This window comes from Osmerus eperlanus, chromosome 25 (assembly GCF_963692335.1).
Source record: "Osmerus eperlanus chromosome 25, fOsmEpe2.1, whole genome shotgun sequence".
NCBI lineage: Eukaryota > Metazoa > Chordata > Actinopteri > Osmeriformes > Osmeridae > Osmerus > Osmerus eperlanus.
Window position 1 is genome coordinate 1,888,983 of NC_085042.1, and position 20,930 is coordinate 1,909,912.

General features: G+C 46.0%; 1 protein-coding gene across 1 annotated transcript; it reads right to left on the reverse strand.

Moving 5' to 3' along the window:
* Positions 1-276: 276 nt before the first annotated feature.
* On the reverse strand, positions 277-17,953 carry tacr1a (tachykinin receptor 1a). The gene is made up of 6 exons (XM_062451555.1): positions 17,146-17,953; positions 10,637-10,831; positions 5,933-6,083; positions 4,138-4,334; positions 980-1,191; positions 277-916 (listed from the first exon to the last, which is right to left on the reverse strand). The coding sequence occupies exons 1-6, from the start codon at positions 17,547-17,549 to the stop codon at positions 777-779; spliced, it is 1,299 nt and encodes a 432-aa protein (XP_062307539.1). The 5' UTR covers positions 17,550-17,953; the 3' UTR covers positions 277-776.
* Positions 17,954-20,930: the final 2,977 nt, after the last annotated feature.

Sequence of the window (20,930 nt, forward strand, 5' to 3'; positions counted from 1 at the left end):
AATGCCATGTGGCTGGCCGTGACAGCCCTACAGGACGCTGTCAGACAAGAAACCCGAAGAAAAGGCTTTGACGACAGCCCTCACACCTCTCACATCACATCCTGTCAAGTTCAGAGCTTCAGCGCATATCTTGGCTGCCCCGCTGGTGTGAAACAGACGTCCCTCGCCAGATGCCCCCAGACGGCAACATCTCATGGATCGCTTGTTTCGCCACCCAGGCTGCCACCGTTGTGGCAGCCTGGGTGGCGAAACCAGAGAAACACGGTGGCGACTCGGAGAAACACCCTGTAAGTCTGGAGACTATTCACAGCACGCCAGCAGCAATTTGAGACAGTTACACTCTGGTTATAAAAATGGAGCTTGTGAACTCCATGTGCAGTGTGTGTAGGGCGTACGTGCAAAGTGACACTGTGTTGCAGGAGGGAGGTGAGGAAAAGCTAAAAAGAATTCTCCATCAAAGCCTGGTGCATCCAGTCTCTCTGGGATGAGGTGCTCAGGCTGAGGTCTGATTGTGTTATATGAAGGATAGGAGGGAAACCAGCTTTGTCACAGTACAGAGCTTAACCCTATCAAACACGCTCAGCTTGGATCCATATTTGGGAAACATCCAACATGAAGCTTTTCTCTCTCCTACTCCTGAATAGGGTTAGGGCACCAGGGCCACTGTCTACGGAAACAGACTGACAGGGATGTAGTCACACACACACACGCACGCAAGCACACACACACACTCGCTCATGCGTGGTCCGTGTGGGTCGGGGAGATAGGAGCTGGCTCTACTCTGGCAGGTTGTTGCCGGAGTAGAAGCTGGAGGTCTCTGACACAGTCTTGGAGATGCTCCGAGATGACGAGCCATTGGAGGTGAGGTCCAAGGAGGAGCGACGGGCAGGCAAACCCACCCCTCCTGTTCCCCTGCCTCCGCCACCTCCGCCACCTCCGCCACCTCCGCCACCTCCGCCTCCTCCGCCACCTCCCCCACCCATGCCCCCCCGCTTTGCTGCCCCTAACCGTGGGGGCTCTGGTTCGTTGGCCCCCTGGAGCACGGTGGAGATGGTGGTCTCCATGCGGCTGGCCTTGTACATGCTGGTCTGGGTCTGAAGGTAGCGGGTGGACTTGAGCTCCAGTCCCTCGTAGGACGCGTCGGGTACGCATGGACAGCAGCGGAACGCCTGCTTGAAGCCAGCGCGGAACCTGTCCAGTATGGAATACCAGCCCCGTTCAGACAGGAAACGGTGGTGGAAGTCAGGGTGCCAAAGGGAACAGGAGAAAAGGGCAGAGGAAATAAAAGTGAGGAAAAGAAAGTTTGATGGCGAATCACAGGAAAAGGCAGACTGGATTCTGAATGTTCATATTTTTGTATAGAGCTTGGAAGAGGAAGGTGGAATATTTCCTGACTAAAGTAGCTTGACCGTGCCTTTTCTGTGCTGTTTGCTATGTGTGTGTTTGTGTGTGTTCTTGTTGTACTATAATAGGAGGCAGACTGGAGAGGATAAGCATTAGCTTTTATGCTTATGTGCTTAGCCACTTCAGATACAGAAACAACTAGATAACAGGAGGAAACAGGGACAGGTAGCTGACAGGTGGAGGCAGGGACAGCTAGCTAACAGGAGGAAGCTCTGAGAGACATTGATAAAACCAAAACAGTGATCATCTGTTTCATGAAAAACAATAACAGATATAGTTGCAAGAGGCGATTCCGAGGTTCTAGCCAGCCATCTTTTTTGCATTTTCACTATTTGAATAACTGTTTAGCACATCTAAAACTGTGCTTTGAAGAGTCTGTGTAGTCTGTTTGGTAATCTAGTCCAGATTTTCCGCTACTGGAAAAAGTTAAATTATTACCGTCACGCATTACCAGTCAACACTAGACTCCATTGTGTTCAGTGTGACAAAACTAATCTCTCGATTGTGGGTGCAGTTCATCAGAAATCGTACATATGAAGGGAAAATTACAATATAGCAATTTTCAAAGATTAGGTTTTGTCACTAACAGCTTATTTTACACAACCACAACCTCCATCTAATGACATTTTGATTATGACATACTGTATATCCATTCATCACTCTACAAATGTTACGTTGAGAACATACTAATGTAAAGTAATGATTTATTAAGGGTCCCAGACAGATGCTTATCCACTTCCTACCATCCAAGAAATCCTAGAGTCTTTTCCACTTTCAACTTTAACAGTGGCTATTGGCAGGTTGAAATGGACCAGGACAGCAAGGACAAGACTGCATTCGTCTGTGCAGAAGGACTGTTCTCCTTTCGGGTTATGCCTTTTGCTCCAGCCACCTTTCAGAGACATATGGAGTCTGCCTTAATGGAACTAAAAGGGAAGATATGTGTAGTCTAGCTGGACGACATCATTATCTACTCCTGGAAAAGAGACCAACACTTCCAACATGTTCAGACAGTGTTGGACAATCTAAGAATAGCTGGACTCGTGTAAACATGAAGAAAAGGAACCTCTGCAAAAACGTCTTGAAGTTCCTTGGCCATATTGTCTCTTCAGAAGGCATCAGTGTTGATCTGGATAAAACTAAAGCTGTCCAAGACTTCCCTGGGCCAACCACTCTCAAGGCCCTACAACAATTTTTGGGGATGGCTGGTTGGTATCATAGATTTATCCCAAACTTCTCACTGGTGGCAGAACCACTGTTTGCGCTGCAAAGAAAGGGAACAAATGAATGCCAGACATCCTTTGAAATATTCAAACGACACCTGACTACATCTCCCATCTTGGCTCACCCAAATTATGACTCCCTGTTATTGTCTACACTGATGCTAGGGATGTTGGGTTGTGTGCAGTTTTTGTACAACAGATTGAAGTTGGAGCTGAAGAGGTGCTTGCATTTGCTGGTCGAACTCTGAACAGCGCAGAACGGGACTATTCCACAACTGAGCAGGAATGTCTTGCTGTTCTTTTGGTACTAGAAAGGTAGATATACTATCTAGAAGGACAACACTTCATTGTGGTCACAGACCATTCCTCACTTGTGAGGGTGTTCAAGACCACCAAACCAAGCACTGGACTAGTCTGTTGGCCTTCAAGATTGCAGGGGTTTATCTTTCATGTGGTTATGCACTTTCAAGGGCTTCTTTAGATGGTACAAAGGGCCCTCAGTCTATCTGTGCTTCTGTTTGGGTAAATTGTCATGAATCCCCCAAATCTGTGTTTCCCCTTTCGGATGAGATTATTTGGAAGTCCCAGCAGAACGATCACTAGGTGCAAGTCAATCTTGGACAGAGGGGGGAAACAAAAAGTTTGACAACTGAACGTGGTATGTCAAGATATAGTATATAGAGTTGTGAAGCTACCACATAGGACACTGCATCAGGTTTAGATTCCAACTATCCTACGTCTTCAATTGCGTCACCTTTTCCATTTTGATCCCTTGGCAGGTAATCTTGGACGGTTCAAAACATATAAATGGTTGCAAGCTCTGGTGTACTGGCCAAAAATGAACTTGGATGTCAGGAATTTCATCAAGAGCTGCCAGGTATGTCAGAAGCACAAGACGGAGAGTAGATGGCTGGAGGGAAAACAACAACAGACAATTGTACACCATCCCTGGAAAACGCTTGGAGTTGATCTGATGGGTGCTCTCCCTCGAAGTTCCACCCAGAACGTCTACATGTTAGTATTCGTTGATTACTACACCAAGTGGGTAGAACTCTTTGCAAAGCCACATCTGAGTCAGTAGCACGAATCCTCACCAAGAAAAGTCAGACACACAGTGGAGTGTCTAATTATCTCTTGTCAGGCCGAGGCTCTCAGTTTGTTCCGCATTTGTCACACCCGTAGAGGCCGATTTAAAAGACACTTCAGGGTATGTTTCCGGAACTTATCTGGTGATTTTGTGGTGATAGGCCCAACCATTTTTGACTTTTGTTCATTTATTTGCTAAGCCACAATCCTTTTGAAGTCACAAAAGGAGTCAAATAAGTCACACTCCTTGTATCTTATTTGTATTCCAAGTATATGTTGGGGAACAGCTCTGCTTATCAATGGTGGTTAATTTATTTGCTTACAAAACCAATTAAAAGCCCACCCTACGTGTGTGCGTGTGGTGGGTGTGTGTACATGCCTGTGTGTGCCTGTGCATATTGGCGTGTGTGTGTGTGTGCGTCACCTGTCATTGAGGCAGCAGTAGATGATGGGATTGTACATGGTGGAGCTCATGGCCAGCCACATGATGGCCAGGTACACCTGCTGGATGAAGGTCTCCTCAAACAGCTGGGGGAAGAACTGATGGAGCAGGAAGTACACGTGGAAGGGCAGCCAGCAGACAGCGAACGTACACACCACCACGATCATCATCTTCACCACCTGGAAAACACCACACACACCACCACCATCATCATCTTCCCCACCTGGAAAACACCACACACACCACCACCATCATCATCTTCCCCACCTGGAAAACACCACACACACCACCATCATCATCTCCACCACCTGGAAAACACCACACACCACCACCATCATCATCTCCACCACCTGGAAAACACCACACACACCACCACCATCGTCATCTTCACCACCTGTAAAACACCACACACACCACCACCATCGTCATCTTCACCACCTGTAAAACACCACACACACCACCACCATCATCATCTTCCCCACCTAGAAAACACCACACACACCACCACCATCATCATCTTCCCCACCTGGAAAACACCACACACACCACCACCATCATCATCTTCACCACCTGGAAAACACCACACACACCACCACCATCATCATCTTCCCCACCTGGAAAACACCACACACACCACCACCATCATCATCTTCCCCACCTGGAAAACACCACACACACCACCACGATCATCATCTTCACCACCTGGAAAACACCACACACACCACCACCATCATCATCTTCCCCACCTGGAAAACACCACACACACCACCACCATCATCATCTTCCCCACCTGGAAAACACCACACACACCACCACCATCATCATCTTCCCCACCTGGAAAACACCACACACCACCACCATCATCATCTTCCCCACCTGGAAAACACCACACACACCACCATCATCATCTCCACCACCTGGAAAACACCACACACCACCACCATCATCATCTCCACCACCTGGAAAACACCACACACACCACCACCATCGTCATCTTCACCACCTGGAAAACACCACACACACCACCACCATCGTCATCTTCACCACCTGTAAAACACCACACACACCACCACCATCATCATCTTCACCACCTGGAAAACACCACACACACCAGCACCGTCATCATCTTCACCACCTGGAAAAAAACCACACGTAAAAAAAGGAACAGACGACACACACAAACCATGAACGATGGAAGAGGAAACCATGTCAAACGAGATCGAGGAGAGGGAAAAGAGAGATGGGGAGAAAGCCGAGGGGAGCAGACGTGGCTAAGATGAAAGGGCAGACAGACAGCAGGAGCTTTTAATCTCAGGTTCATGTACTGATTATTTAATGAGAAGAAGATGTAAGAAACCCACATACTTCGATCTTTCAGTTATGGGTGACTTGGTGTTTGATACCAGAAGGATAAAAGTATAAGCAGCAATGGACCTCTGTTTTATCAATTGAACTGAGTAAGCCTGTTCATTTTCACTTACTCCTGTCCATGATTTTCACAACAACGGACTCAGGTGGAACTCATATTGTAAATATGTTTAGAAGACAATAACTGCTTCCCCTGGAGCTTTGTGCTTCCCCTGGTCCTACCTGGTTCCTGGGTGTGGATCTATGTTCTCTGGTCCTACCTGGTTCCTGGGTGTGGAGTTGTGTACCCTGATCCTACCTGGTTCCTGGGTGTGGAGTTGTGTACCCTGGTCCTATCTGGTTCCTGGGTGTGTATCTTTCTTCCTTGGTCCTACCTGGTTCCTGGGTGTGGAGACATGTTGAGACTCACCTTGCGTTTGGCCATCAGCTGCTCCCTGTAGCGGTCGGAGGAGTCTCCGGGAATCTCGCTGGCCCACAGGGTTAGGCCCACCACGAGGTAGGCACATCCCATCACAAGCAGGGGCAGCACGTAGATCAAGATCACCACACACACGTGGTACCTGGTGGGAGGATGGACAGGATCACACACAACGTAGTGCCCGGGGAAGGAGGGGGTAAGGAGAGAGATGGTAGGTGGGGAAGTGAGGCAGGATTAAAGGCCTCCTCTCATTCCCTGCTGTATGTGACTGATGAGAAATTGTGTGCACACGCACAGGTATCCGAAAAAAAATCTAAATCCGAAAAGTTCACAGGGCCGAAAGTTTTTCAAACAGTCAACTGTCATGCAAATGAAAGCTTTGTGAATTAATGGATTAAGACAGCATGTAACAAGAGAATTACTTGGTCATCAGACATGGATACAAGTCACTGATCTAGCTCCTGAGCCTGCTGTGGATTTCGGTGCTAAGTGTGTGTACGTGTGTATGTGGTATTTGTATATGTGCGTGTGTATGTGTGGTGTTTGCTGCAGGAGGACCCCTTGATGCTCGTGAACTCCAAAGGACAATCCATTTATCTCGCTGCGTGCTGCCCAGCTGAGCTCATCTCCCTTCCTCGATGATTCACTGAGATGATGCTCATGTGACAGTGTGCAGTGGCTCGCGTGATAAACTGAAACGGACCACACCATCGAGCAGGCAATGAGGAGCGGAGGAAATGTGTCTGGCTGCTATTCTTTATAAATCCCAAGAAAGTCCTTTCAGAGTTTAAAGTACAGTAGCTGCCATGAAACTACATCTGAGTTAAAATATTACCGTTAGTATGCACAAGAGAGGCTTTTAGAATCTTCCTAAAACTCTTTAAATATTATATCCATCTCTGCTTACATCCATCTCTGCTCTTGAATCTGTATGTGTTTCTGTTTTATGGTGGAAAGCATCTGTTGTACAATACAAATACAATATTAATCATGTTCACAGTTGGTTAGGAGTGATTAGAGCTGCCGGATATGAGATCTGCTTGAGAGGATAAAGGCTACTGGTGAAAGGTGGGGCTTCTACTAGCGTTGTTATGTCAAAGATGTGTGAAATTGCCTGTCACACTCGTAATACTGGCTGTTGGTAAACAATGCTATAAAAAGGTGGCAAGCATTTCTATTCCCTATTTCCCAGATAGCTTTTATTCATTTGCAACACAGCATCGCTTGTGGAGCAATTCCGAAATGACAAACAACTTTTTCAACCCTCGTTCAACATAAAAGAATGTGACAGCCTTCCAAAACCAGAGAGTAAGATTAATTTTTCCGTTGTCTCCTCTCCATGACACAGGAAAGCGGGGCTTTACTTTCCACATAGTTATTAGAACTTTTGTCATACAGAGAGAACACTGATTCCCCAGAAAGGTTTGTGAGCGTGGCTAGCCAAGTTGGAACTGCTTTGAGGTGGTTATCACAGTTGTTTCACAGACAAAAAGCATGCAATGCTTTTGTTTTCTCCCACAGCGCATTGTTTCAACACTTCCAAACAGAGAACGTTTCTATTGGAAAAGCGAACGCATGCACACAGACAGACTACAAGTGCACACATTCACCTATGGTTCAATTACAGACACACAAACACACACACACACAGTTATTTCAACCTTGTATCTACCTCAAGAATTGTTAGTACTACTTTCAGCATGGCTTGGTCTGGACTCTGAAGCAATTTGCAAAAATCAGTGATCAGTGCAGCATTGAGAAATCCCCTCTGAATACAAAATGAGTCCACTCCCTCCCAGGGACTTCAGTAGGTCTGATTGAAAAAATCTATCCTTGTGATGGATGGAGAACTAGAGGAATCGGAGGTTACGTTCACCTACATGTCAGAGGACTAGCATCAATACACCGCTTGTCTATAGAGCCACTGCTCCAAAAACATCGGATAACATTCTCTTTGTTTACATGCATAAGACCATACTTTACTGTAAGTGTGCGTGTGTGTGTCTGTATGGAGAGGTATCTGTAGCAGACAAGGTATCTGTAGCAGACAAGGTAACCTGACACCTCAAATCACACTGCCTTACTGGCGTACATCAAAGAGGCCTTTCAAGGGGACCAATTTAGGGGAGGGAACAGGGAGAGAGCAAGGTGTACCCGGGTTGGAATGGCCTGAACGTATTTCTGCTTCTTTTTACGTGTGCCTGTGTTGTTTTCTGTGTTTGTGTGCGTGTGTCTGCACGTGTGCATCCTTGTGTGTGCCTGTACGTGTGTATTGTGTATGTGTGTGGATTCTTGTGTGTGTGTGAGCATGTGTGCGGTCCGTGCAACACAGACGCGTTCGTAAGCCCGCTAACGAATCCAAGGGTTTGGTAACTGGCCTCGACCTATTTATACCCTTCCCCTGTGGCCTTGTGACCCAATCTCTGCGTGCTGAGAGTCTGGACCAGGGGGCAGAGGGCCTGGCCAGGGGATATTGGGGTGAGCACAAGGGCCTCACGCAATCAGATATGTCAATTACAGCAGGGTCTCCATGTGACGCCTCTTCTCATTTAGCTATGATGTGTTCATTAAAACAGCTACACGCTCCACAGCCATTCCGACATGAACATGGTAATTGTCATAGTACTGTTCATTGCAAATTATTCCAACACAGGGCCAAGCCAGAAGACAATGGTTTCTTCAGACAATGGCTGCATAATCAGCTGAATCACTGAGGGTGATCCGAGCAGACTTCCAATCTGTGTTTATCTGTTCACCACGAGCCTAGGTAGCAACAACACAAAAACAAAGACATTAAAGGGCGCAGGGGTTGCAAACACTTTCCAAGGTGAGAAGAAATGAGTCCTCTAATAATAACTGGTTCATTCCTTGTTTATCTAGCCCCCGGGGATGGGGGGGCATAGCCTCAGGGATCTGTCTAGCACAGCGCCAGGTTGTACGTGTATGTCCAGTGGTGGGTTTACACCACAACAAACACCCCTGATACCCAGTCACACGGACCAGCACAGACAGTTGCAGCTTCTCAGTACAAACACAGCCCCAGTAACAGGTGTGAAGGTGTCACTCCGGATAAGTGTCCACAGCCTCCACCACAGCATGGTAAGCCGTGGCATCTCTTTCAGCAGAAGATGGAGGGATGGAGAGAGAGGTTAAGGAGAGCAGAGGATGGAGGGAGGGGTTATGCAGAGCAGAGGTGAAGCTCGTCGGCAGTGACGATGCACATGTCATGCAGATCTATGAAAAGAACTGTGAGAAGCCGTGAGAGGAGGGTGTGAGGAGGAGACGGAGGAGGTGTGAGGAGAACGAGAAAGGACTCGATGCAAAACAGAGAGCGAAAGAGAAAGAGACACAGAGAGAAAGAGAGAGGTGAGTTTTGTTTAACACACATTTATTGGTCCCTTAATGGTTGGCTGGACATTACACCATGCTCCATAAAACATCATCATGACCCACAGAACCCAACAAGAAGCAAGCATATTTTTATTCTTCATTATTTATCATTTCATTTATATAATGTATTTATAGTGCATTTTATTAATTTGTTAACCTCCAGTTAGACATGCTCACCTGATCTATAACACACTGCTGGCCGGATAACGGAGTTCTATTATTTAACATCCCCAGCCTGTATTTTCTATTTCCTTATTCCTCACAGCCAACTTTACCACTTTAAAAGATGGTTCAAAGAAGTGAATACAATTCAATTCTCACTTTATTCATCTCGAAGGAAACTTCAAGGTACAATAGTTTCCTTAGACAAAGAAGTATAATAATTAGATGGTGGAGAATGTGACATCTGGGGCTCCAGCTTTATACCTTTTCAAGGAACTTAATTAAATATATTTTTTATTAAAAGTACTAAGTAAAATCAATGTTAATAATAACCAGGGTTAGTAATAACCAGGGTTAATATTAAACAGGATTAGTGATGACCAGGGCTAGTAATAAACAGAGTTTGTATTAATAAGCAGTGTTGAGGGTTCACAATAACCATGGTGAATAGTAAACAGGGTTAGAGATAACCGGGGTTAGTAATAAAAAGGATTAGTAGTAATAATCAGGGTTAGTAATACAGTAATAGGCAGAGTTAGTGATAATAACCATGTTTAGCAGTATCCAGGGTGAATTAGCAGAGAAACAGATTCTTCCTCTCTCATCTTCCCCCTGGGGTTCACCCAGCGCCCGGGTCCTCTCCTGAGCATCAACACAGCACTGTCACATCTCTCAGCGCGCACCATTCATCCTTGATCCTGAATGAAGCCAGGCCTACTAACCTCACTGAAGAGGGGAGGTTAAACTGTACAGTGTAACTTGTGTTCGATACAAAACACTGCAATAAAACAATCCCTCTCGTCTCTTTTGTCTGGATGTTTAGAAATTGACGAATTTGTCCCGGATCCACACAAACATGAAAGGAATGGATCCCTTGTTCAGTGGCTCCACTCATTAAACAAGAACATCCTTTTACACATTCTTTTTTTGAATGGAAACACATTATCAGCATTGGTTATTAATGGGACTAGGGAATAGAGCACACACACTTGCACACACTCAGAATAGTTCAACCAACACACATTCACACTCGCACACAAACCCATGTACGCACACGCAAGCACACAAAGAAACAACACGCACAAACAAACAAACACACACACACACACACACACACAGTCCCACGCACACACAGTCACTCACATCTTGTCGAAGTCGAAGACAGTGTACTCGGGCCAGTCGATGTAGCAGACAACTCTTCCAGGAAGCTCATCTGTGGTGGAGTAATAGTACTGGGGAAAGGCCAGGAGCAGGGCCAGAACCCAGATCACCACCACCACCACCCTGGTCTCTGTCGAGGACATCCGGGGCTGCAGTGGGTGGATGATGGCCATGTACCTGGGGACCATCAGGAGGAGAGGTCGGTCACTCATGTCTGGTCTGGAGGGTTATTTATTTGTGCAACAAAGCAGCCCATGGCAATCATAGACTTGACATAGTGTGGTTGGCCGACGGCTCAAACCGGGAAACAGATGCGATTGCCCATCTCTCACATACACACAGAAACAAACAGCCAGTGTTGAAAGAAAGTAATTACTGTGTTCTAAACCCAAGGGTATCAAAGAATATAATGCATACATTAAAATTCTCTTCACAATCCCAGTTTATTTTCTGTTAGCCCCTGCCCTTGAAAAATGAAGTCATCTTTCAAAGCGTATTTCTAACCAGGTAAACACCAAGAAATTGGGCTTCTTTCGTTTTGGGTTCTAGATCGGAAGCTCTCAACGTTATTATCATCCACTTTTAGACATCATTTTACCAAGTCATTATGCACATAATGTGGGGTCATGAATAACAACAAGCATGTTTCTCTGTCAGGATTGTATCGTCTGAGTGTACTACAGAGGACCACATGAAAGATGAAGTCTAACTAAGTGATCTAATCAATGGCTTAATTCACGTAATAACTCGATTTAGCCAGCTAATTAGACATTCTCCTTCTCATCACCAAGGGGGAAGGAGAGAACTGTGTTTCGAGTGCTCCCTGTGGTCCAGTGGCAAAACCAGACTTTTATATATGGGCTGTCCAAGGGGTGGCCAGGGCTACTTCAGGGGGTCCAGAGACCAAGATTGAAATAAGTGTGTAACCTTAGCCTGGCATCTAAGGAGTGTCAATTATTCATATGATTGCTGATTAGAAGTAGAAATTATAATTCACTTAAGCCTGAGTTCTTCAGAGTGACCTAGTATGGTCCACTAGGGTTACTTTAATAAAATTCTATATTTACTATGAATAGACTGTGTCTCTACATGGCATGTAACTGACTGCCTAGTATGTTCTGACCTGGAGCTGGTAGACAGAGTCCTTGTGAAGTCTGACCACATTGACTCTGACTAGCCTCGGGGAGGGAGCTGCTCTGAGATCTTGGGGTGGTGCAAGGACTGGGGTCTATTTGCACCTGATCCTGTTTGCTCAGCATTTTGAAGAATTCTGGTATCTCACCCTTAGTTTTCATGTTTGAAGTGAACCCTAAGCAAAAACAACATGTAGGCCTACACATCCAATTACCCACATTTGAGTCAAATCTCAATCTTAAACATATCCCCATTATTAATCTTCAATAAACTACCAGGCTTTAAGTTACTAGATCATGGCTAGCCCTACTCTGAAATACGTATTTCAAACAGGCATTATACAATAGCAAACAGGGTAGCTATCTGACTGCAGTGTTAATCTTTTAAGTAACGTTAATAGATTGATAAGGCATCTCATCAAGGAATCTTAGCAGTTAAAGTACAAAAATAGTGTAGCGACCCGCACAGAGACGTGTGTTATATGTTAGGCTGTTAGTTGGTTGTGTTGTATTTACCAGTACCCAGTACCACAGGGTCCAACATGCCAATCAACCTGCTGTCTGCCAACATGGGAATGCCCGGAATGTTCTGATGCCGGGCATCCTGGCTAACCCATTCGGGAACTTCATCTTATGCCTGGACGATTGCTCCTTTCTGACCTAGTCAGGTCATTACAATAGATTTCAAATGGCTAAATGAAAACAACTGTTTTTGTGTGCTATATAAATGAAAATTTAAAAAACGAAATGAAATTAGTTATAAAGGTAGTGCTAAGTGCTAAACAAAAACAGAGACAGTTCTCTTATCCGAATCTGTTGCCAATATGCATCTGCACCAGCCTGGCTCCGCCCTCCTACGTACTTCCGCTCAATTTTCATTTTCCTTCAGTAAGTCAGTCTGGGTTTGCGGTATATTCGCTGGTTTTCTCCGGCCAATTTTTACCTGTCCAATCAACCAACAGAGGGAGTGGCTGAGAACAATGACGTTGAGGTCGTGCACTAGTTTGAGTAGTAGTTAAGTAATGGCGGCGGAGAAAGATGCGAGCGAAGCCATTTGGTCCGTTGTGGCAACGCTACCAAATTTCCAGAAGTTAAAGGGGTCATTGACTGGTTTTATAGGGTATTTCACACTGTTCCTTAAGGTCTCCGGTCTCCGGATCGACTTAGGTGGGTAACGTTACAGCTTAGCAACCAAACTATCGTGATTCAACTCAGCTTGAGTTAGCCATCTTGCTGAAAGATAAAATAAAAAATAACCTGACAAAGATCTTGACAAACATGCATCGTGAATTGTCGATTTACATGACAACACAGGTTATTTATTCGAATGAAACACAGTCAGCAACATGAAATAATGTTAGCCCCGTTGCCAATAATACGTCAGCATTGCTAATAACTGTTAGCGACAAAATCATACTACAGCTTGCGGTTGTGATGAACATAAGGTCGAAACAGCACCTCTTTTCAGCAACAGCTTCATAGCAAATCCTGCTTTACATTCCCCACTCAGCCATCTGACTCCCTTGAAAAACTTCCAAACTTTCTTCTTTGTAATTCTTGTGGAAGTACACAGAGCAGCGCACAGCTAAACTAGTGTCTGAGATCTACGCGAACCCTGAGATTGGGGAGTGACAAAGGGTACAGACCAGAGCCAAAAAAGGTGGAGCCACATTTGTGACGTCACAAATGTGTTTGGAAACCGAACGTTTTACAGCTAAATTTTTTAATTGTGAGATTTTTATAGGAAAGAGATGTCATGGGACTTGAGGTTCACTGTATGTCCATTTTACCCACCGAACTGTCGTTATTCAACAAGACAAGGTAAACTCGGTTTTGCAGTCAATGACCCCTTTAAAGCTGGAGCAAGAACAAACTTTGCTGAGTTTTGTTGGTGGCCATGATGTGCCACAGGGTTCGGGAAAAGTTAGATTTTCCAGCTCGCTCCGTCAGTGGTGAAGGAGTTGGCTCAGGCGAACGTTAGCGATTAGTTATGGCAGATCCAGAGTGGCTCTGGGCAGATCCAATCGTTTTAAACTTCAACAGAGTACCCGCCTTCAAGGAACGCTTGTCAATGGGGAGTGCCCAGACTCTGTACGAGAGTCTGGTAGGACCAGGCTACATCTGCACAGCAGAGCCATAGAAAAATATATCTTTTTCAATGGCTCTGCGGCCCAGCAACTCAACTTTCATAACATTTTGTTCAGGAAGCCTCAACCCCAATGCTAAACCTTAAAATGATTATTTTAATATGATGCTCTTGTCTTCCGCCGCTGGCGCTGTATCAGACGCTGGCGTAGTGATTTGTGACTGACTGGTAAACTGTGGAAATATCCTCGATTGAAAAAATGCACTGCTAGATGTCAAAAGAAACGCTTCTTTTAACAAGATAAATTAAATGTCAATTAGCATCCAATTGCCAGGGATAGCGAATGACATTTTGGGGTGGCACCTGGGGTGGCCACCCCCTGCCACCCCTCTGACTCCATGACTGCTGTGGTGACACACACATAAGATAGCACCAGTGACAGACAGGAGAAAATAGAGGAGAGACAAACACGAGATGCGGGGGAATCAGACCACTGATCCTACATCAGAACGTACTGTTTACGTATGATGAATGGGAGAACCTGCATTTTATACTGTACACTTCACTACCGGCCACCCAGAATTTCATACTTCAAGATGCCCTCATCTGAGTTTAACCCTGAGCAGGCAGAACCCCTCCCCTTTTCACCCACACATATAGCGCTGTTCGCTTTCTTTGAACCTTGTAGAAGCTGCGCTCCTCACATCTAGGTCTCGCATGGCTGAGGGACATGTTGTGCTCTTTTCAGAGGCAAACAATTCGTGCCTTCTAGGAATCGGTGACGTAAATCCAATAAAAGCATTTTCAGGGCTCCTGCAATACTAGACGCAATCCAATGAAACCAAGGAGACACATTGTAGGGTGGGGGGGTAAGCGAGAAGGAGGGGGTTGCAGGTGTTCGGGAGTGTGTGTGTGTGTGGAGGAGAGAGGGAGTGGGTGTGTGGGAATGCGTGGTCTGTGTGGGACAGAGAGGTAGTGGGGGAGTAGGCCTGCGGGAGTGTGTGTGTTCGGGAGTGTGTGTGTGACTGGAACCATTATTATCCTCAACACCTCCCACTAATTTTACTTGCACCTGTGTTTGAAGGCTCTTAATCGGGAAGCTATTGAGGGAACATAGTGGTCTCTCCTGGGGTGTTGTTTCTTTCCTGGGTGTTTCTTTACAACCCCCCCAGCACCCCTCCCCCCCCCTCCCCTCCCCCCATCAACAGACGGGAGGAGACTGCCTTGGAGAGTGCCAAACAGGGGGATGCAAGGCTAACACTGATTGATAGAAAGAGAGAGGGGGCTCTTTTCTATTCTGGTCCACGGACATGACATCGCACCTCTAGTCAGCAGTTTCCCTTGCTCGTGAGCCAGGATGCACCCGAAACCCGGCTCTCCTCCACAGCACACAGAAACCAGCCAGGATTCACCTGGGCTTAGGAGCATCAATCATATTGCAACGCATCTGTCAGGGGGTGTTGTGTGTGTAGGGGGGGGGCATGTATGTGTGTGCGTGTGGGGATGGTGTGTGTGTGTGTGTGTGTGGGGTGTGTGTCTGTGTGTGTGGGGGGGCAGTGTGTGTGTGTGTGTCTGTATGTGTTTGAGATGAGATACCTTATGAATATCTGATCTGATTGTGTGCATAGCTGTGCTCAGTTGGATTGCGGGTGTGAGCTATGAGACAGAGCCTAGCAGCACAGAGGGCAGCCCAATCGACGGGATGAGGGGGACGGATCGCGGTGACACCCCTCGAGGGATGAGTGGCAAAGACGTATAAGCGGGACTACAACATTACAGGTGGGAGGGAGGGGAGGTAAAAAAAAAACACCCTCCACTGTAGCACAGCCGCGTAGCCAAGCATGGGCGTGTAAGCGGTGACATGGCTGACATGCAACAAGCTTGCTGGGGCTGGTGGCTGCAAGCGTGAACAGCAGACACAGGGACGAGGTGACAACAGCAGCGCTAGCAACAGATGCTGTGTGTTTCCGCTAGTGGGAATTAACCAGGTTAGCCCAGATGCACCCCTGAATCCACTCATCCACCTCCACTGTGTATTACAACACCTTGGCTACTGAGGAGCAGAATTAAAGCTATGTTCATCTATTAAAGGCAATAAACATGTGTTAGTGAATTTTATTTCAGCCTATTGTGCTTGCTGTTGATCAATTTAGTCTTGTCTGCATGTCCTAGAAATATATATGCATAAATAATCAGACTGAATAAATTGAGTAGTTAAGCATGTAAAACTATCCTTTTCAGAAAACTGAACATTAAGCCGGTTCACTGCTTTAGACACAAGGCAGATCCTTGTTTTGTGTCTACAAGTACACTTAAGCACTGGGTGAGACTAGATTGGTGCAGGTAATGATAAATTAGCATGTGCAAGGCATCTTTTAGTGTCTGGATGAGCCACTGGGTAGCTGCTGATAGTCAGAGTTAGAGTAACTCTCTCTCCCTCTTTCAACCTTATTCTCTCTCTCCCTTTCTTTGACTGTACAGGCAGGCAGCACCTCCACATCTCCTGCATCAGAGGTATTGAATTTGAAAACAGTGCAGAAGGTTAGGTCTAGGTTATGCCTCTGCTACTTGCGAATAGGAAATACGCAGGAGGGTGACAGACTCTGAGTTCCACTATTTCAACTCTATTTCCAGTTCTGAAGGCATGGAGGCCTCCTCTCGTAGCATCTACATCAAAACAACTTCATTTCTAACATACGGAAAAAGGTTAGCGTCAAAGCAACAGCTGGTGAAACACACACAAGTACGAATGACAATCACAGGGCACAAAATGCCTGAACACACACACACAAAATACACACAACCACATACAGAGATTGAGATGTTAAATTATGCTCCTGATTCATCTTCAAAAGGGGGGGATGGAACCCTCAGAATGATAGTTTGTGGGTTAACCGATGAGTGGAATAGGTGAGTTGACAAGCTCAAGACTGATTTATAGCCTTACAGAGCATACTGTGACTCACACAACTGAACATATGCTGTCTCTGAATGGTTGACTAATCCTAACAGCCCCTAAACTATCCTTGCCACACAGAGCCATGCTAAAATTGAACATACTTTAAATTACACTTAACCCACCATGTTTTAAAGATAACATCATATTAGGGTTTGGTTTAATTGTTGATTAATGTATGAATTCGTGCATTATTTTGTCAGAATCACAGACTGAACGGTTTTCTTGACTTTGGACTAGGTATCGGGGTTGTGTCAACATAGTTTGACAATGATTGATGTGATTGTGCGGCATGCACACAGTTGTCCATGCTTACCTGTCTAGCGCTATGGCAGACATTGAGTAGATACTGGCGAAGACAGCGGCGATGGGAAAGAAGTTGTGAAAGCGGCAGTACACCAGCCCGAAGTACCATTCGTTGTGTACGGCATAGGAGAAGTTGATAACGGTATTAAAAGCTGACATAGATGCTTCAGCGAACGCCAGGTTCAACAAAAAATAGTTGGTCACTGTTCTCATTCGTTTATGCGCAATAATTATCCATATAACTATAATGTTCCCTACCACGGACACAATAACTATGCAACTGTAGGCAGTAGCCCAAAGGACAATTCTCCAAACGGGTTGGACAAACTGGTTCCAATAAATTGTTCGATTCTGAAAATCGGAGACGTTAGTCCCGTTACTTGGCGCATCTGTCGAAGTGAACAATGGATCCATTTTGGAGTTCCTATTAGGAAACAATAGTAAATAAACCCGAGTAAATAAATTTGCTTTAGAACAAATTCGATCGAGAAACCACAAAGAAGGTTGTTCATCCGCACACTGACGCACTCCTCTGGTGTTTGATTAAAAATGGTACATTTTAGAAATATATCTTGGAGCCGTTCTTGTCAAACATGCTCAAATCAACAGAAGAATTTAAAGAGACGCGACTTCAAATGGAAGTTCTCTTCAATTTTTTTCACTGAACCTGACTTGACTCCACTCCGAGTAAAATTTAGATTGTCCGATATGCACTGTCCTGCTGTTCTTCATTGTGGCAGCACAAGGACGCCGGGTTGAAGGCATTAACTGAGTTCCAACACTTCCCTCTTGCGCCGCTCAATCTCTAAGCTCTCCTCACAACATCCAACTACATCTTCAGCACTCTGCCCCTGGCGCGTTCCAGCGCGCAGGAATGCATGAGCGCAATGGCGCTATATTGGACAAGCTATCTATTCTTATTTATGGCCTTTAGTATGTAGTCCTAGTTTTGTTTAAATGCTGTGGTTTGTTCAGAAAGACAACTTTAGTAGGCTATTTCAGAACTACATTAAGGTACGCTAAAGTTATAGCTACGGTAAAATGTGATTACGCTCAATTTGATTGAAGATGTAAGTACTTTATTATAAAACCGCTCACTATTTCCCTCTGGTGGTACTAACTTGTGATACAATTCAATTATAGTCTTGGGAGTCTTCTTAGTCCTAGTCGTATTCTAGTCTTCCAGCCTTCCCCGTCCATTGTGCAGGGTGCATAACCGATGCGTCTACGAATGACTCTCATTAAAGGATCAAACTGTTCCTTTAATAGTGAGAACACTATACAAGTTGTTCATTAAAAGTATAAAGCTTTCACGACATGGGTAGGTAATTTGGAGTAGCTGAATCTGAACTGGAGCGATGTACTTTGTTTTGGCCAGGATCCAAAGTAGGCTTGTTTAGAATGTGTCCTCCTCTGGATTCAAACTGAAGGTTTCAACGATGTGGTACAACCTACAGTTTCAAGTGGTGAAAGAAAATGTTCACTCCATTCTTCGCCTACAGGACAGCATACATATGAAGCTGGTCACCTTCAGCAGTGAGGTATTCCACCTAGACTGTGTAAAGCAGGGGTGGGGAACCACGCGGGCCGGACGTTCCCCACCCCTGGTGTAAAGGATCACACCCTGTCACAAAAAATGTTTCAGGAATATGCAGACCTATTCAAGGATGAAGTCGGTGACTTACCTGTAACGTACTCAATGAAGGTAGATCCAGTGACAACACCGGTTGTCAGCCCTCCACGTCGCATCCCAGCTGCAATGCAAAAAAAAGTGGAATAAGAGCTCCAAAGAATGCAAACTCTGAGAGTAAATGAACCGGTGGATGAGCCCACAGAATGGGTTTCGAATTTGGTGGCCACACACAAGAAGGAGACGGGTGACGTGCGCATCTGCATAGATCCCAGAAACCTAAACAAGGCCCTAATGCGCCCTCACCATCCCATGCGCACGGTGGAGGAGGTTGCTGCTCAGATGTCAGGCGCCGTTATCCTTGATGCCAAAAGCTTCTTCTGGCAAGTCAAACTGGATGATGCCTCATCCCTCCGCACAACATTCACAACTCCGTATGGCCGATTCAAGTTCTTAAAGATGCCGTTCGGAATTAGCACAGCCTCAGAAGTGTTTCAAAGAGCCATGGAACAAATCTTTGCAGGATATCCATGCGCTATAATCGTGGACGACGTCATCATTGGTGGCAAAGACCCTGGTGAGCATGAAAGAAACCTGACAAAGGTACTGGATCGTGCCAGACAGGTGAAACTGAATCCCAGCAAATGCAAGTTTGGACTCAACGAGGTGAGCTATGTTGGGCACACATTCACAGATAAAGGACTAAAAGCGGACCCCCAAAAAATAGAAGCAATCAGTGAAATACCACCCCCAGAGGACAAGCCAGCTGTTCAGCGTTTCTTAGGAATGGTAAACTACTTGGGCAAATTCAATCCAAACCTAAGTGAACTTACCACACCGCTACATCAGCTGCTTCACAAGGAAGTGGTGTGGAATTGGACGGAGCATCAACAGAATGCTTTTGACAGGCTCAAGACCTGCATCAGCAGCCCACCTGTACTCCAGTACTAGGATGTGAGGCAACCAGTGACACTCACCTGCGATGCATCACAATATGGTTTAGGGGCTGCTTGCCTCCAATAGGGGAATCCCGTGGCATACGAGTCTCGCACACTGACCCAGACGGAGACGAGATACGCGCAAATTGAAAAGGAACTTTTAGCAGTGGTCTTCGCCTGCTACAAGTTTTATGACCACATCTACGGTAAACCGGTTGTGATTGAGACTGACCACCAGCCCTTGGTCACCATTCACAACAAGCCATTTCACACCATCCCAGCTCGCCTGCAACGCATGATGTTACAGTTGCAAAAATTCGACCCAACTCTCACCTACAAAACAGGGAAGCATCTCTACTTAGCCGACACCCTTTCCCGTGCACCGAGATGCAACGTCAGCCCCCCAGAGGGCAGAACGGCCAGAGTTCGAGGTGATGACAGTTCAACTAATATCCCCACGGCGCCTTGAAGAACTCCGTCAATACACTGCTGCAGACACAGTGCCGCAGAAACTCAACTGTTTCGTTCAACGGGGCTGGCCAAGGCGTCCATGCAGCATGCCTACAGAGGTGAGACCATTCTTCAGTTTCCGGGATGAACTCACCATCAATGACAAGATCATCATGAAAGGAAACAAGGCGGCCGTGCCTGCTGCCCTGCACTCGGAATACCTGAAGGTACTACACATGGGACACCCAGGAGCGGAATGCACAAAGAGAAGGGCAAGGGAAAGCGTCTTGTGGCCATCTTTGAATGAGGACATTCAGGCTGTCATTATGGCATGCCGAGGCTGTAACAGCCTGAGGCCCCACCAGCAAAAAGAGCCGCTAAAACTGCACACAGTCCCAGACCTGCCCTGGTCTCTTGTCGCCACAGGCATACTCGAATGGAAGAATCATCATTACCTGGTGATTGTTGATTCATACCCTGGCTGGTTTGAAGTTGACCGGCTCAGCAGCCTGTCATCATTGACTGTCATCAATAAGCTAAAGCGTCACTTCTCAGTCCACGGCATACCACAGAAGCTGTACTCAGACAATTGCACCCAGTATACCAGCTAGGCTTTCCATGAGTTTGCCCGATCTTGGGATTTCCGGCATGTGACGAGCAGTCCAGAGTATCCGCAGTCCAATGGACTCAGTGAGAGGGCCGTAAGGAATGCAAAGAAACTGTTAGAGACCACAGAGAGAGACGGGACAGATTTCTACATGAACCTGCTTGGCATAC